The 17,705-nt window shown below is 44.7% G+C and overlaps 5 protein-coding genes across 5 annotated transcripts; 4 read left to right on the top strand and 1 right to left on the bottom strand.

Annotated features, from left to right (window-relative positions):
* Positions 1 to 1,009: 1,009 nt before the first annotated feature.
* LOC128727733 (protein aubergine-like) lies at positions 1,010 to 4,257 on the bottom strand. Its single transcript, XM_053821674.1, has 3 exons — positions 2,699 to 4,257; positions 1,835 to 2,590; positions 1,010 to 1,755 (listed from the first exon to the last, which is right to left on the bottom strand). The coding sequence occupies exons 1-3, from the start codon at positions 4,255 to 4,257 to the stop codon at positions 1,491 to 1,493; spliced, it is 2,580 nt and encodes an 859-aa protein (XP_053677649.1). The 3' UTR covers positions 1,010 to 1,490.
* Positions 4,258 to 6,515: 2,258 nt separating this feature from the next.
* LOC128721254 (uncharacterized) lies at positions 6,516 to 7,552 on the top strand. Its single transcript, XM_053814989.1, has 3 exons — positions 6,516 to 6,765; positions 7,116 to 7,212; positions 7,314 to 7,552. The coding sequence occupies exons 1-3, from the start codon at positions 6,744 to 6,746 to the stop codon at positions 7,369 to 7,371; spliced, it is 177 nt and encodes a 58-aa protein (XP_053670964.1). The 5' UTR covers positions 6,516 to 6,743; the 3' UTR covers positions 7,372 to 7,552.
* Positions 7,553 to 8,116: 564 nt separating this feature from the next.
* Positions 8,117 to 10,823, top strand: LOC128721462 (eukaryotic translation initiation factor 5). The gene is made up of 3 exons (XM_053815219.1): positions 8,117 to 8,733; positions 8,817 to 9,102; positions 9,176 to 10,823. The coding sequence occupies exons 2-3, from the start codon at positions 8,890 to 8,892 to the stop codon at positions 10,346 to 10,348; spliced, it is 1,386 nt and encodes a 461-aa protein (XP_053671194.1). The 5' UTR covers positions 8,117 to 8,733; positions 8,817 to 8,889; the 3' UTR covers positions 10,349 to 10,823.
* Positions 10,824 to 11,181: 358 nt separating this feature from the next.
* Positions 11,182 to 12,683, top strand: LOC128727722 (alkaline phosphatase 4-like). The gene is made up of 3 exons (XM_053821663.1): positions 11,182 to 11,458; positions 11,537 to 12,392; positions 12,467 to 12,683. Exons 1-3 carry the CDS (start codon positions 11,182 to 11,184, stop codon positions 12,681 to 12,683), a joined length of 1,350 nt encoding a protein of 449 aa, XP_053677638.1.
* Positions 12,684 to 14,073: 1,390 nt separating this feature from the next.
* On the top strand, positions 14,074 to 17,057 carry LOC128730521 (ceramide synthase). Its single transcript, XM_053823573.1, has 5 exons — positions 14,074 to 14,553; positions 14,634 to 15,099; positions 15,177 to 15,407; positions 15,478 to 15,576; positions 15,634 to 17,057. Exons 1-5 carry the CDS (start codon positions 14,285 to 14,287, stop codon positions 15,766 to 15,768), a joined length of 1,200 nt encoding a protein of 399 aa, XP_053679548.1. The 5' UTR covers positions 14,074 to 14,284; the 3' UTR covers positions 15,769 to 17,057.
* Positions 17,058 to 17,705: the final 648 nt, after the last annotated feature.

The following is a 17,705-nucleotide window of genomic DNA, read 5'->3' as shown; positions in this document are numbered from 1 at the left end:
CATAAAGTAATTTTGTTCGTAGCTTTAAGGCGTTAGTATTGTTCGACATTTATCGTAAATGTTTCCATGTTAAATAAATAATTCTTAACAAAACAAAAAATGTGAGGTTATGGTGGTTGTGTTTGCGCGTGCTTATAGCGTCTTCGCCTTCAACGGTAATATGTCTTTCACTAGAAGTAATTTTCTCTTCACCAGTAAAGGCTTATAAAGAGTTTCATGCATAAGATCATCGCTTCCCGAGGGCAATAAATATACTGCTTGTGGGTAAACGGGATTAGCTCTTGTACTTTTGACCAGATCCTTGGTAGCGGCACGGAATTCATCATTTCAGGGAAAATTCCATAGTTCGAGACAAAGCAAACCCGTTGCTCCCATACACATGGCTAGGTTTGTACAGACGAACCATCGCAGGCATGAGCACCAAGCGAACACGCTTAATTTTTCTGGTTTAATGCTTACAGCGTGTCCTGGTCGTAAAAGTCACCCGGCCCGGAGTTTTGTTTGATGTGAAACAGATGGATTACCGCAGACATGGGCTCCAAGCGAACACGCCTTTATTTCTGGCTCGACGCTTGTAGCATTCCCCGGTGGTAAAATCCGGCGGCTCACGCAACGATCATAAAACTATGGATTGCATCTTTGCCCTGGCTTAAGTTATGCGCTTTAATCAAGTAGGATCGAGGCAATTTGAAAAGGTTATATGATACAGCCATACAAGTTGGAGCCCTATGCAGAGAATTCTTCTTAAGGATGAGCAATCGCTTTTTTCCAGTTTACAGCGTCGTATGATTGTACCTACATTCGGAATACATGTTCGGACATGCATAATGCGCTCGGATGATGGAAGTAATAAGCGTTTTAGGATTTATTGGAGATATAAAAGGCAAAGCCGACACCCTTTACTACCTACCAAATTAGCGGTTTAATTCGGTTTGCAGATTTATCTCGCAGATTAAAATTTTCGGATAACACAGAATTGAATAAAAGTAGACATTTAATACAAAAAAGTTTTATTTAAATTGAAGTAATTCAGTTTTAGAAAATTCCGTACATTCAACAGCTAAAACTGTTGTTAACAATACCAATAGTGCGCGTCCCACAATGTTTTTGCGTCACTGATACAAATTCTTGTATTGTTTAACAATATAAATTCATTTGAGATTACTTGAAATTCCAAATGGAATGGCACAGTACTTTTCAAATTTAAAGAAATGTTTCACGTTTTGCGGATACTGCTTGTTCACAGAATAAGAAATGGTAAACAAAAACTTAATATTATCAATCCGCCTACGGCCGGATTATCGTAAAAAATAATAGTTAGAAACGAAACGATTCTGGCTTGTAGCCAGAAATTACTTCTAGTTCGTAAGTAAAAGTGCAAAATAAGGTAAGTTGAATTTGTTCAATCAACAATTGTACTGAGAGATTGCATTCGGTGGATCTTCGTCTGCACAACCCTGGATCATTGTTGAATGACAATGGATTACCGCTTACAGATAGTACAATCGTTTCTCGAGCATGGCATGGGGTTGCTGATGTAGGAACTGTGAAGTTAGGAATGCCAGCTTGTGTGCATACTGACAAACGGCAGGTACAGCCACCGAACCGCACCAGTTGTAGTAGAGGTGTGTCTGCTTAGACGTGTACACCTGCAGCTGATCCGCATTAAGGCCGCTCTCGTCATAGACGACGTTATACGCCGTCGGTGATACGGTGCCTTGTCTGACCGTTTGAGAGATGAGGAAGAAATCGGTTCTGAGAAAGAAAAAAATAGACCACGAAAAAAAAACATTATTGCCTGCGCACGCCATCAGCTAAAAACGTCCGTAGTTACCTCTCTGGCAGTGTGATCGTATCGTCAACGATCGTGCCTGGTGGAGGATTTTTACCGTTAACGAACAGGCGCGTATTGATACGCTTGTTAACTACCACGACCGTAAGTTGGGCCTTATATTCGGCGTGGTTCGCGTACACTTTCATCAAGCTTTCCTTGATAGCGCGCACCTCGTGCTCAACCACGTGACGCAGCTGACCTTCGCCAACACCATCCCGGTAGAACAGAATACGGCGGGGCAGCATATTGGCACCAAATTCACGCTGGTACGAGCGCAGCGCCTTCACGATGTTTGAAGACATGAAATTGGAGAGTTCCTCTCCCCGCTCGTGGCGCTCGATGACCGAAAAGTATCTCGGTTCAAAGTACTTGGGCGCGTACATCGTTGCCACTAGCGCACCATACGATTTCGACTTGTCTCTCGACTCGTGGCAAACATCATAACCGACCACCATGACGCTGGTAAGCGGATTCTTCACCATCCATGGAATGCCGCCCAGCTTACAGTTCAGCTGGATGACCACCTTCGTGGCTATAGTCATCAGCGTGCGAACGGCGCCGTTCTTTGGCGTGATGGTACGAGCCTTGATCACCTGACACGGAATGGCACGATCGATGCAACACTTCTTCTTGATCGCACTATAGCGTTCAGCGCGATCGTTCGGAACTATGCACATAATCATCTGTGGGTCTTTGTTGACGATCGAGGTCAACGCATCAACGTACGATGTTGTTGCATCATTTGGCAGCGTACATCTGCAACAAGGACAGGAGAGACAAAGAAAAGAATAAATAACATCAATCAATTTCACCTATTACGCGTATATGAAACTGCCGCTACCAACAGCAATGTTGTATACTGACATTTGAGGCTGACTGATCTGGAATCTCATGCCGCGACCCGCTTGCACCAAACAGCCAAGGAAATCCTTCACCAGAGTCTCCTTTCCGCTTTCACAAATTACATACCAACGCTGGAGTGGTACAGTCTTGAACATGCTCTGATTTCGGAACGCCTGGGTCCATTCGGCATCCGGTCCAGCTGGAACTCCCTCATCGTTCGGATTAAACATGATTCTCTCCTGCTTCAAGGTACGGGCCGGTACCTCCACGAGACGACGGTCTAGTTCGGTCTTCCAGAATTCGAATACTTCACGGCTTGCCGGGGTCTGCTGCAACCGCTCGTTGAACCGTTGCAGACGCTCGATCCGCTTGTCGGCGCCGATACGCGTATGGTCCGCGATGCTGCGCATCAGATTAAAGTCGCGCCGCATCTCTTCCGTAATACCAGTCAAGCGGCATAGTTCCGGCACCAGAAGGATTGGTGACGTGATACCTGCGCGCTTCTGTCGCATGTTCGGCATCGACACCAACATCGGTTGGCGCGGGTCGCGAATCGTAATATTATATGCATCTTTATAATATTTCACAAACGTGATGGAATCACCCTGCTTGGTCGAGAACGAGGACGACGGCGTGGTGTTGAAGTCCACGTCGCAGATTTTATATGTTTTCTGATTGTAAGTCGACATGACCTGTGCGCCAATCATTGCGGATGAAAAATTGGCCCGGAACGAGGGCGGATGGCGCTGCATGCTCTGCAGCACCTTGTAGCACGTGTCCGTGCGCATCACGCGGTGGGTAATCTCCACGCACAGCATAATGTCCCGCTCGTGCTGCCGAATGGACGTCACGTAACCGGGATACAGCTCAAGCCCGTACTGAGGCACAGAAACCTTTGCTTGGGGATCGTAGAAGTTTCGATTAATTAGCAACAGCTTCAGGCTTCCCATCGCCTGCCGGTGCATGAGATTAAGAATCATGAACGCCTTGTCAGACGTCATGTCCACCGTTCCAACGTGGCGTATTTTCAACTTGTACAACAGCTCTGTGCGCGGGTCCTTCACCTGCAGTTCGACTTCATCGTTTCTAAGCTTGTTGTAAAGGAACAGCATAGTTCCTTCAAAAATGTATGGCCCAAACAAAGGGCCTTGGGTGCGAAGCAATGTATGCATCACCCGTTGATCCTCTACCAAGGGCTCAAAATCAATCCGGTATTGAAATACCGCACTGTCCTCTTTGCGCGTCAAGCGGAAATAATTCGTCTTTGCGACCACCTTGTCACCTGAGACTCCCTGCTTAGTCGGCGCGTTGGGAACTCTTGTGACAACTAAATCCGGTATGAAGCGTGTTCCCCGCATCGCACCCCGTCCAGGAGCGTCACCACCTCCATTTCCACCGCCCCGTTGAACTGGCGCCGCCTTGGCAGAAGATGGTCCTGCTTCGGCCATGTCGGCAGCATCAGGCTTCTTTTCAGGCGCTGACTGTTCTCCGGTACCAGGTTTCTTCCAGTTTGGCTGTGAGGATCCCGCCCCACCTTGGGGGCGCATACCGCGTCCTCCACCTCGTTTTGGCTGGTCCATTTTTTGTTGGTCCTGTGAAAGCGAGAGATGAAATAGTTGAATGAATGATGAAATAGTTGAAAATGAAACCAACTAAAGCAAGATAAGCATGCGCATTAAAAAAAAACTAAAATATTTTTTGATATTTCTATTTGATGATATGATCGAAGAATGTTTATTCGCCAGCGAAAACTAAAGCTTATGAAACTTATCCCCAAGAGAAATAACATAGGATTTTTAACGTGTGAGTTCAGTTAATTTTAAAGACTAAAAAAGCCGGCTTGTTGCACTACAAGGTTCCTAATCACATATAGGATTAGAAAATCGAATTTTATTATTGTAAGCAACCCGGCAATAATGTGTTATCGAAATAAATACCGATCAGTCACAGCCATTCTGCTCGCACATGCTAGCAGAAAGACAAAAGCGATCGTGTATAGCGTTCGACGCCATTTTCTAAGATCTGACACACAGTCAGCCGATGTGCGCGTCGCTACAGGTCTTTCAAAATTTGCTGAAACAAACAAAAATTGCAACTGACGACTACGAACAAGTGCGGCGAAACGATCAGCAAGAAAGTACTATTAAAATAGAATATAAGACAAGCACTTACCTATACTGCTAGTGTCGTCTTGCTAAAGGGCGTTTGTATTACCTGTACTGCACTACACTAAGAACAATTGTATTCTGGGAAAAAGGCACTCAGAGTAACTGTGAACCACACCGGCAAGAACGCGCGAAATTCCCGATAATTGCAAGCGCAATTCACGACCGTCTGCTACTAGATGAAGCCAAAGAATGAAATTGTTACCATACTGCGTCATAGTCCCAAACCAATCCGTTTCATGTTGCTTGTCACCACGACTGTTTATGAGCTCACATTCAACAGTTTGATTCTTTTCAATTGGAATTCATATTTCATGCAGTCCCGAATAGTCGAATTTCCTATGACTATGGGTCTCATGATAACCACATAGCTGAGGAATAAATTAATACGGTAGCTTTAATGAAAAGCCTTTGTTTTTATATTAAGTGATACATTGCTTCTCATATTCATTCCAAGCGCACTATAATACCGAACTCTCGATCTTGTAAATTAAAAATAAAGTTTTTTTGCGCTTTATTCGATATTGTAGAAACGTTCGCTTTGTTGGATTTAAACTCTCGTTATGGTTATTATTTGTGATGTTTCTATAATCTGGCTTGTACATTATATTGGACACATTTTTTACTAAAAATTTTGCGTTCTTTCCCGCCAGGGCGATAAATCATCAACTTTAGCTTATAAACTTGTTCAACATGCCTCTTTGGCCATTGTAACCATATTGAATAGTCTTTCACATATGAAGCACGCTGTTTCTGGAGCACGTGACGTACATTCGGCTACAGGTATGAATTGGAGTGACAGAAAGCAGCATATACGTTACGTCACAAGCTTCCAGTAGAGAAAACACATTTGTGGGTGCAGCTGCGGGACATGCGTTCAATCACGTTCTAGCAATTTTTCATACACTTTTCTAGCAATTTCGTGACTTTACAAGTTGAGTGAAAACCTCGTGCGAAGATTTCTTCAAAATCGCTTTTATTCTGTACCGTGCATGTGTATCATCATCATTTTCTCATAGCCTGTAAGTATCTCAGAATTAGTTAAAGCAACAAAATGTATGTATCAAGCGTATAGAGTTGGCAATATCGATGCAAATCGTTTTTGCCACAATCCTTTTTTAATGGGATTCGCTAGCAAATGAGACGTGGTAGATTTCGTCTCACTCTTGCTCTTGTGATCAAGGGGTAGTGTGTCTCGCTTATAACTTCGTCTAAAAATTTAACTCAGTGGCTCGTCCTCATGCGTTATACAGCTGGTAACTGTGCTACTTGCGTAATGAATGATCTGATTCTAAATGAGCATAAATAGATACGGTCGCATTGGTATTCATTCCAGGTTTCTAATGGTTTATTCTGCTCATTAATTTTCCGATACCTTACACAGCCCCGCGATAAGGTTTCGAAACATTCGCCATATTTTTACATTTCCCAGTAATACCACTACATGCTCAAGGGGGTCTGTCTGTGCTAACTTGATTTGCAATAAGTTGCTCCGTGGCGAAAATGTTCTTTGCATGCTGCGATTTTAACGACAAACTACGTTTTTCGGAGAAAATCTAATACATTTTTTCTACAATTTTCTTGGGTAATTTTATCAATTGATCTGTGCTTAATGTTCCGTAATTTTGTTTCATTTTTCGCAGTCATAGTTCGTTTCGCTTCAGTGTTCGACGGACGGCTTCTCGTGCGCACGTAGTGTGAATTCTAGAGCCCTTCTGGACACTAGCAGCTGCTGCATTTTGTCGAAGCAAGCACATCTTACACGACGATTGTCGGGCCCATCTTCATTGCAGTGGACGTGTGACGAAGCGTACCATCTCCCAAACCATACGGCGAAGGCACAGTTGTACCAATTGATTAAAAGCAGCAAGGATCGCCTGGAGCGGCGCCTATCGTTTTATATGACTTTAGAAAGCGTACAAGGTAAGTGATGATTAGGTGCTTCATAATCATATTTTGTTGCAACATTATTGCCACGACAGCAGCTGTTCGAAACGAATGGCGAAATTGCCTTAATCTGATCGAAAAATGCACTTCGTTTTAAATTAAATTAAATTTGAAATCATTTTTATGATACTCTATCAAAGGTTAATTTCGTATATTCCTCATTCACTCACGTGTCGAATGACGTTTTTCATTATTGTCAACTATCACATTATCACTAGGCTGGCATATAGAACGGGATTAAAAAATTGCAAAATAAGAAGAATTATATATGTGTTTTTGGAGTAAATTAATTTTTTGTGTATGTTGTTTGTCGTTCTTCCCTAAAGAAACACCAGCACTCAAAGGAGCACCGCTTTCTCCCATATTAAGGAGTTTCAGTGGTACGACGTGCATGATTTCTCATAGGAGCAGTAAAAGTCATAGGTATGTTGCTCGATATCCTTATCCTTTCCGTTCTACATGGCTGTTGTGATTAATTTTGTATGTTTTTTGTTTTCCTTTTTCTCTTGCAATGCACCTGACAGGACTTCAAAATATTCTAGCAATAGACATCGGAAATTACAACCATTCAGAGAAACGTGAAATATCTACCCCAATTTAGGCATCTGTAAATTTTTATTTAACTCTTCTAATAAGCAGCAACTCAAACCAACCCATTCAACGCCCAACCGTAAATCGCATCAATTCATCGCGTATGCTATAAGCAGCGTGTTGCGAAATTTGGAAGTCGACTTAGAAACAGGAATCCAGGCGAACAAAGTAGCAGGAGAAGGTGACTATTCAGTCGTAAATTAACCGTAAGAATCACACAGTCCGAAGAATCTTGCACGTTGGGAGATTCCAGCGAATGGACAAATCAATCAAGCGATACGTAAAACGTTAAATGCGTTTCATTCGAGCCGGGTAGTGCAAACGGAAAAATAGTTCCGTTGCTGAAAACTGTTGTATGGGGTTTTGGCCCAGAGGTCACTGAATTTCGTTTCATCGTGTGACGATAGAGTCATATAACTCCACGTGCACCTCTGTTCGTTGAACTCAACAACCAATAATTGCCAGACAGCAACTCGCCCCGCATCAAGTCCTCACCATTCGTCGTTAGTGCATACTCCTTCGTTTGTTTGATAATTAATTTTTTGTACTCCGTACAATTTTTTGTCATGCATTAGTTGATACGCTTAGTTTTTTCGTCTAAAGTTGATTTTATATGTTTTTTTAATTATTATTTTTTTTAAACTTCTGTTTTATTTTTATTTCTCGTTTACGATAATTTACTGGGAACGTATGATGGCTGTCCTCGCCTGTTGACGTAAAATGATGCAGCCCGATATTTAAACTCATCAAAGAAATTCATAAATAGCTTCGTGTCTGATAAAGTGATCGGAATAGAAAAATCGCTCGATTTTGCAGCACCGTTTTTCAAACACTGCAATTGTGCTTTCCGCAATCAAGAGAGTACAGTCCAAAAGGTTATAACGACTAGCTCGCAAGAGAATAAAAAAATTGAGCTAAACACCCGCCGCCAAAGCATCAACCCACAAATGCTTTTGCTAGCAACAACCACCAGCGCACGACTCGAAAACGCTAAAACCGTTACCGAAGATCTACACCTTCGAACACGTCCAATCTGCAACGATCGTCGCAAAGAAGAACAGATGAATTTGGTCAGTCTTGAGCAGCAGGGTCGCTGGTTTCGTTAAAGCGTTGCGTTAGTCGCATCGAGCACTGGCTTCCTCACCCATTCAGGCTGCCCAGGCCTTCTAGATATTGCATTCGAGTTTCGCAAGAAAACATCTTGTATGAAGTAAAAGGCGAATGCAGAGCTGTGGCCAAAGCTGCAAGCTAGCTGAGTGATCCGTGCAGAGTTCCGATCTCAAAGCCATTTGCTGGAAATCTGCCTCTTGTCTCGTTGGGACCTCTCAGACTGGAGTCGAGTTTTTAGTGAAGGTATGTCGGCAAAAGACTTGCGTTAACAACTTCAAACAAACGTAAACATATTTTTTTAATTTGTTGCTTTATTTTTTATACAGCGACCGATCCGTTGCCTAGAGCCAGCATCCTATTCATTCCTCGAGTGTTGTTTGTCGTTTCCCCAGTACGAAAATGGCTACCGTGAACGTGAATCGGAATGTTACCGACATCTTCTACCGTTACAAGATGCCTCGCATCAACGCAAAGGTGGAAGGCAAAGGTAACGGCATAAAAACGGTTATCGTAAACATGGCGGAAGTGGCCAGAGCGATCGGTCGTCCTGCAACCTATCCGACGAAGTATTTTGGTTGTGAACTTGGAGCTCAAACGCAATTTGACCACAAGGTGCGTATACTCGTGGATGTTCGGTAGGGAACTTTTTTCTATATGAAGCAACCATTGCATTGTGTAATTCCAGAATGAACGCTTTATTGTCAACGGATCGCATGATGCTGCCAAGTTGCAAGATCTGCTGGATGGGTTTATTCGCAAGTTCGTGCTGTGCCCGGAGTGTGACAACCCAGAGACGGACCTACTTGTGTCGTCGAAAAAAGGTACCATTGCGCAAGGATGCAAGGCCTGTGGCTTCCATGGTCCGCTGGAGGTGAACCATAAGGTGAACACGTTCATCATCAAGAACCCACCCAACGTGAACCCGGCAAGCCAGGGAGCGTCGCTGACCGAAGGCAAGCGGAGCAAGCGTACCAAGAAGGGCGAGAATGGTGATGACTCTACGGCTGGTCTTAACACTACGGCCAACGGAGGTAGCGCGGCGGACGGTGGAGAGAATGGCGACGAGTCCCCGAACGGATCAATCGCGGGCGGTGCGGTGGGGGAGAACAACGAGGACGATGTAAACTGGACCGTGGACACGTCTGAGGAAGCAGTGCGTGCGCGTATGCAGGATCTCACCGACGGTGCCAAGAACATGACCGTGTCGGACGATTTCGATAAAACGGAAAAGGAGCGCATGGACATTTTCTACGAGCTGGTGAAGAAGAAGCGCGACGCGAACGAGCTCGATAATGTGCAGGTGCATAAGGAGCTCGTGACCGAGGCCAGTCGCCTCGACATCCAGTCGAAAGCGACGTTGGTGCTTGTTGAGCTACTATTCACGGCTAACATAACGCAGGAGGCGCGCAAGTACCGCAATCTGCTGCTGCGCTTCACGCACGAGGATAAAAAAGCCCAGAAATATTTCATTGGCGGTCTGGAGCAGACAATTTCTCTGCACGCGGACAAGCTGATGGATAAGGTGCCCGGTTTGCTGAAGCTGTTCTACGACAGCGACGTGCTGGACGAGAAGGTGATCCTCGATTGGTCGCAGAAGGTGAGCAAGAAGTACGTCTCGAAGGAAGTCGCTGCTCAGATTCATGAGCGTGCAAAGCCCTTCGTTCAGTGGCTCCAGGAGGCGGAAGAGGAGGAGTCGTCCGAGGAGGACGACGACTCGGAAGTCGAAATTGAGTACGATGATCGCGCCAAGGTTGACTCGTTGCGCAAGGAGCCTGCCAAACCGGATCCGAAAAAGGCGGCCAAGGCATCTGTCGAAGAGGACGAAGAGGGTGATGATCTTAATATCGACGACATCTAGGCTTCTTTCTTCTTCTAACTACTTTCAAGCGTGTAATGCCTCTCCGATTTTCCATGTTTGAAATCCGGCACCATACTAGCGTAGAGTTTTGGCATATTTTGTTTCTCCTCCTCAATTTTGAAGATTTCACAATATAATGGTTACTTTATTTTTCATTATTTCTTTGTGTTATCGTTTTACACAAGCTTTGCACAAAGCGGTAATGAAAAAAAATAAATGTTTTTTTTTCTGCAAACAGCATCATAATTTTCCTCGCTTGTCTATAACTGTAGAACTATCATGATTTTTCGGCACAGGGGGAGTAGATGCCGTTTATTTCCGCCACTCTCTATTTTTGGGTTTCTTACCAAGCATACATATGACACATACATTGTCAGCAGATTATCACTGAAGCATTTTAAAAATTATAATGTGAATCAACAACTCTCCTGTATCCTGTATTTTTTATGTTAGTGCGCAATAAAAGCAAATGAAACAAAAAATCGAACTCGTGTTTTAAGTACTGCCACATCTTATTCTGTGGCGTTTCAGAAAGAACCTTTTTTGCAAAGTATCCAAAAGCTAAATCGACAACGACTTACCTTTGATAATTATCCAACATCCACCACCACCTACGATTACGCCGCCCTTTATTCCAAGTGTAAACAGCAGTAACCTGCATCATAAACACGAGCCAACCACTGCAGCTTCAGTATCTTATCGTTCTATCTCACGATCGCTTTAGTTGATCGTTCGAGTTTCTTAGGGCGTTTTTACGGTTTCCGTAAAGTACAGCGTCCCAAATTAACCATACCCGAATCGGTAAAAATTGAGCTAAACAGCTTAAACGTAAGATGCGACGAGAGGAATTTGAAATTTCGACAGTCGATCCTGCTGTTAGCCGGCGTAGTAGACAAACACCAGGAAGTGAAAGTGTACTAAATCGTGAAAATGTGGGGAACAGTTCACCAAGGAGGAAAGCAAGCCTTGGATTTAACGCTCTTTGCATCGGAGTGCTGATAGTGATTGTTTTCGCGATCGTAGTCCTATGCGTAGGATTTATAATAAAGTATGAAAATGAGGGTGAAGCAGTGGGCAAAATCGATCTATTTGTCGACGACCTGCCTTCAGGTAATGTGCTGTGACTAATGCTCGTTTCAAGGATTGGAGTAACTGCTGTGAAAGATTCATTCGACGTTTTCGTTTTAGAGCAAGCCGTTTGGTTTGAATCTAACCTGGCCGAGCTGCGTAATGCGTTCCGGGTGAAGGACAATAAGCGACGGGCCAAAAATGTGGTCCTGTTCGTAGCACTAGACAGCCATGAGGTTACCAACGGTGCGCCAAGGCCGATTTGGGAATCGTTCCCACATCTAGCCATGTTCCGAACTACCCAAGAGCGCCCGCTTGCGTCATTTAATCCGACCTCGTTGTTTTGCGGCATTGAGGCGCGTTCGCATACCATTGGATTTGATTCAGCGGTGGAACCTTGGAGTGATTGCGTGAGCATGGAACATCTCACCCACCGTGCCCCGTCAGTCGTACAGTGGGCTCAAGATATCGGACGTCGCACTGGAGTGATAACGAACGGTGAAATTGTGGATCCGTTTCCGGCGGCACTGTACGCCCACACGCCAAATGCCAGCTGGGTTTATTCCACTCCCGATTCAGTGCATTGTCCTGACGTGCGATCGCAGCTGCTGCAAGGCGAAACAGGACGGCAGTTGAACGTCATCGCAGGAGCACTCGCTTGTCCTGAAGAATTTTGCCATGAATCATTTCGGCATGAGTGGCAAGCGAGAAAAAATGAAGATGGCTCGAGCTACAAAATATCAACAAATGTGCAAGATTTGCTGGAGAACGAAGACGATGATTGGGAGTATGCGCTGGGAATATACGATCAGCGAGTCCTGGCGGTGCCGAATGCATTCCACGATCTCACGTTGGGCGCTTTGCACGTGCTTGACAGTCCAGAAGGGTTTCTGCTGATTGCTGTCGTCGATCCTAAAGTCGGCATTTCAATTCAAGAGCTCGATGTTACGGTGCGGTCGACATTAAGAAAGCTTAGGTTAGTATACTATCTTACATGCTTGTTTTTTTTTGCTAACTGCCACAGTTAAAATTTGAATCCTCTACTTGCAGCCACGCGGTTGACGATAGTCTCGTCGTCGTGATCAGATCTGATCGTGGTAACGATCGTCCTTCACCGTATGCCACGGTGCATGCAACGGGACCGATGTCGCATTTATTGCACCGAGTGCATAATCAAACGTTTTTGGCACATTTCGTGGCATACGCAGCACGAATTGGCCGCTTTCGAGACTCGGACCTGACGAATCTGGTTTTGAAAATATTCTAACAATATGAAACGTAGCGTTAAACGACGTTCTTTTCTTACGGTACGACTCTGATGACAAAGGAGATATTTATTTTGGACATAATTCGCGCTATTCTGCCGTTTGCCGTTTGCTATCGCATCGATATGATTATCCGATAACAATCGACTGGAGAATGTAATTCGGCATCGAAGTTCAGTTAAGATTTCCAAAAACGATGAAAATAGGACGGACTTTGAACGTTGATAACTCATCCAAAAGAAAAAAAAGGAAAAAAGACGAAAGAATTCTAATTTTCCCTATTTTAAACTGCTATTGTACATCTTGCGCGTGTTGCCCACGACCCTTTGAATGCAAAATGCGCCCGTAAACGCACGTCCCAGTACGTTTGTGTGCCACAGTAGGGCCCAAACCAAGCGTTGACTCCAAATGTTGACAGCTCGGTCAACACGCAAAACAAGTAACGTTTTGTCACTCGGAGAATAATAAACACCGTGCAATATTTCGTTCTAAAATATAGACAAAATTTGCAATATTCTACATCGTAAGTGGTCCATTAAAGTAGGCGTGAAGTTCCTGAGGTGCAGTACAGGTATGGTAGCATTGAACCAAGTTATGAAATATCGCCGCGCTCCGCTGTCAATTGTGTGCGGGGCGTCCCGATGACAGTGCCTGAATTGAAAGCTTTTTATTTGCTAAAAAACACCTGTGGAAGGCGTCACGCGGACGGTGTGGTTGCGGACTGGTCGTCGTCAACATAATTTCGCGTCGTCATTCGTGGGTGGGTAGTAGTCATTAGGCTTGGCGGAAAGGATCCTCTCCCCCGCACAGCAAACCTTTCGTTTCGGAAGGTTTCCGGAATTTTACTAAAAGTAGGGCCAGGTAGACCCAGCGCACGTGCACGTGTCCTCGCTATCGCCTTGTTGTTGCTGTTCTCACGTCCAAGGTCCTTATCAGTGACCCCGTCGCTACCATTCGCGTATTTCATCCACTAACCGCCCGATAAGGGCAAACGGGGATCAGTGCTCTCGGATGTGCCTATCGCACATCAAAACAACACCGTCGTTGAAGAGGAGAGGGCCCAGATTATGTAAGCGAACGTCGGTGACCGACTCGTAAGGCCGGATCTAGGACAGTCTGGGTAGCAGCTGCTGAGGCGTAACATTGATGAGAGAACGGCATTAATCGAAAGCTTCCAATGCCATTAAATCATTCCATGTGCACCGTCTAGCTTGGCAGGCGCGAGTTGTGGTCGTTGTTGCTTTTCGCCGCATCGCGTGTGTGATTTTATTTACCATTTCAATTGACTCTTGTTGACCTATTCTCCCGACCCCCCTCCGGTGATGGAACATTATCTGATTTTTTCTGTTCACTTTCCTCCTACCTGCAGGGCGTTAACGTGTTTGCCGACGAAGCGTAGCACCTCGCAAATGATGCAGCGGATGGTGTGAAAAGTTGCATTGTTTTGTGATCTTCTTGCCGCTACCATCGCTGCGTCCCCGGGAACACCATCTTGGATTGAAACTAAGTACAAAACGCCATAAAGCTGCTGATCCTGCTCGAATCCAGGGGGCTTGTTTGAAAAGCGTTCGACTAGCGTGAACATCCGCATACGTTGGTGATAATGATGGAAAAGGTAAACACGCGGGGCTGTGTGTTCTCGTTGCTGTACTCGATCGGCTCGTTCGCGCTGGCCTGCGCCAGTTTGTCCACACTCAACCCGAGTGATCGAATATCGGTTGAGAAGGGCGCGCTGCTTATCAGTCTGGGCTTCGTGTACTTTGTTGCGCTTACCGAGTTTCTAAACAAGCTGCTCCTGAAAACTTCGATCGGGCATAATTTCGTCAAACGGTACCGATTGCGTGTGTCGGATGTGCTGGATATAACGAACAAGTAAGCAGAGCACTATCTTGAAGCAATATCCTTCGCGATGATACATTAACTCTACCTTTTTTATGATTTCGCTACCCTAGACTCGTATCCGCGGTACAGGCTGCCTTCTCCTGTATCGCCGGCCTGTTCGTGTGTCGGTGGTCATGCCCGAGAAACTTCCTGCACGCTTCCCACTTCCTGTCGGAATCGTACGCCTGGTTCGCAGCGTCCTACTTCTTCTACGATCTCTGGTCGATGTACAAAATCTACGCCGCTGAGGCGGCCACCAAGATAAAGGCCAAACTTGGCCTCCAGCTTGCTCCGGGGTACAATAATAACGTCGGTAGTAACGGAGTGGCAAATGGCAACGGTGCGTCACCAGCGGATAAGGCATTCCACTCTCAGCTGCAGGTACTGGACGACATTCCTAGCGTGGGACAAGGAACGCTCTCCTTCGTCAACCCGTGCAAAACGGGAATCCCTAGCTTTGCCAAGTATCTGTCAACGCATCCTTTGATGGTGTTCCATCACCTCTTCATCGGTTCGTACGGGCTGATCGTAATATCGGTGAGTAGCAATAACGTCTCCAAATCCCATAATGCAACCATCTCAACATGTACTATTTTCCTTTCAATCCCATGCAGTACCTCCGTGGAGGTTTGGGGGACTGCGTGTTTAGCTTCATGTTCATGATGGAGCTTTCCACGCCCTTCGTATCATTCCGAAGCATTCTGAGCGTGATGGGGCTGAAGCAATCGAAGCTGTACGTGGTAAATGGACTCGTTATGCTGGTCTCGTTCTTCTGGTGTCGTGTCTTCCTGATGCCCTACGTGTGCTACTACTACAGCCAGGTGGTGAACAAACCATTCTTTGAGGTACTCTTGAGAAGGATGAGTTGCACGTTCCAGTTAGCTTCTAATGTTTTTTTCCTCTCTTTCACCGAAGGCCGTGTGGAACCTGCCGTGGGGATGCAAGGCTAGTATATTGGCGCTGTTCCTGCCACAGCTCTACTGGTTCCGCTTGATGGTTCGGGGTGCAATGAAGGTAATATTTTGCTTTAGTTATCAATAGAAGCGATGCAATTCATGCATTTGATTTTAGGTTTTCTTTCCATCGAAAACAACCCGCAACCCAGCCGGCTTGACAACAGCGTCTTGTGCAGATGATGGGACTCCTAACGGGGGCTCCATGAAATCTTCCCAATCCAAAGATAGCGAAGTGCGCTCGTTAATGTAATAGGTGAGATTAGAAAATGCAATGTGCGCACGTTGGTAGTTGCAACGTGTGCGTCATGAGCGTGTCGCGGATTCGTGCTTTCTGTGTATGAGATCGTCGGAGGGCATTCACGTTAATGAATAAGTGTTATTTTGTGTGTAATTTGAATATCCACAAACTTATTGTATGGTAGACTCAATGTTGACAAAGCATTTAATGAGCGAACAAAAAGGGGCTGGAATGCATCGCGAGATCGCACTATGATGGCATACAGGAAATATCTTATACCAATGGCGGCTTACTCACTTCCATGTATACACATAGGCAGACTGGTTGCTGTTTAGTTTACTAGTCATAGTAGTTTTTTGTACGCAACAGAGTCATAGCTTGAACCCACAACAACAAACTTACGCAGGGATAAGCCGACGGATCTTCCAGTTTTTTCTTGCCTTTCCCTGTTTAATTAGATCCGTTTTCTCTTACGAGCATCCATTTTGTTACCGTTGCCTTTAAGTTATACCCGCAAATGAAACAAAACCAAAAGTAGGATTATTGTCATAGAGCAACAAATGCCCCACATTATACTATTGTTACAAGGATACATCCGGATCCAATGCAAAGGAAACACAAGATTACTTATACAGCGAACATCCAACGTTAGATGATAGACTTTTTTGTGCATTTTTCTACAACTTGAAACAGCGCACAATGTTTTCGTGCGGATACGTTTACGGATATACAACATATATACATATACATTCAATCCCGAGTGTGTTTGGTAGAGCCGAAGAGATAAGGATCAACTAGGACGAATAGGACAATTAGCTGCTAATTGGCGAGGGAGAGGAAGATAGTCAAACGATCAAATCTATTCATATAACTAATCAATGGAGCTTTCATATTTGTGTGATGTTTACCTATTAATGGACACAGCGTGAAATAAGAAGTAACAAACATTTGAAACATTTTTGAGGTCACATCGCTCATTGTTTCTCTAATCAGCACATGAAAGGAGTATGATAAAAAGACGAAAAGTAAAACCAGCTGTCGAAGGTTGGCATTGGCTCGCATGGTTGCATAAATACCACACTTGTTGGGCTATGTGGGTAGGATCTAAGCGTACAATCTGAAACAGAAGCAGTTTCATTTTCAAACTTATTTGAACATTGGCAGCGAACGTTCTTCTAGAAATTGTGCACCGTTTATGGCAGGAAATACTGCTTCTGTAGAAACGAAATGTTAGAGTGTCCGATGTTTGGCGAAAGATGGTGTTTGTGTAACGATTTACATAAAATAAATCATATATTGGATTTTGTAGCTCTTGTAGTCACACTGCTGTCTTTAGATCTATTGGAGTTACCTTTGGATTTAAAAAAAATCGCTCAATCTACTCCAGATTATTTCGATAGCACTGCTGTTAAAATTGGATTTCGAGAGGTTTGTATTCGCTGAGTCATATTATCGAGTCATCGGATATTTTGCTATAGACATACTGGTATATGAGATTAATAAATCTTACGACATAGTCGGTCAACACGACAACAGCAGCGTTAGCGAACAAAAGCAGACGAACGGAGAATCGAGCCTTGTTTTAAATAAATTTGATCAAAAGAGGCGACATACGTCTTGTGCATCGCTACGGAAACTGTCAACCTGAAGTGCAAAACGCCCAGCACGTCAGATGATGACAGCGAAATGTGGTTGTCGGGGTCGGAACATTACAGGCGACACAATCGCAAATAAAAAAGCACCAGTTCGGAAGTGCAGTGCGCGGTGTGGTTTTTCGCATCCCAACAGTGGGTGGCTCGGCGGATACAGTATTCGGTAATCATCCGCTGACCTGTGATTTGCGTAAAGAAGCACATTCCTAGCGGAGTGCTTCCAACAGTGTGCGGAAAGTGTAAAAAACCAAGGTGTCGTGAAGATTTGTATTGCAGCAGGCGGGGACACACAGTTGA

Source organism: Anopheles nili, chromosome 2 (genome assembly GCF_943737925.1).
Source record: "Anopheles nili chromosome 2, idAnoNiliSN_F5_01, whole genome shotgun sequence".
In the NCBI taxonomy this organism is placed as follows: Eukaryota; Metazoa; Arthropoda; class Insecta; order Diptera; family Culicidae; genus Anopheles; species Anopheles nili.
Note: the sequence above shows the minus strand (reverse complement) of the source record. Positions and strands in the feature narration are given on the sequence as shown.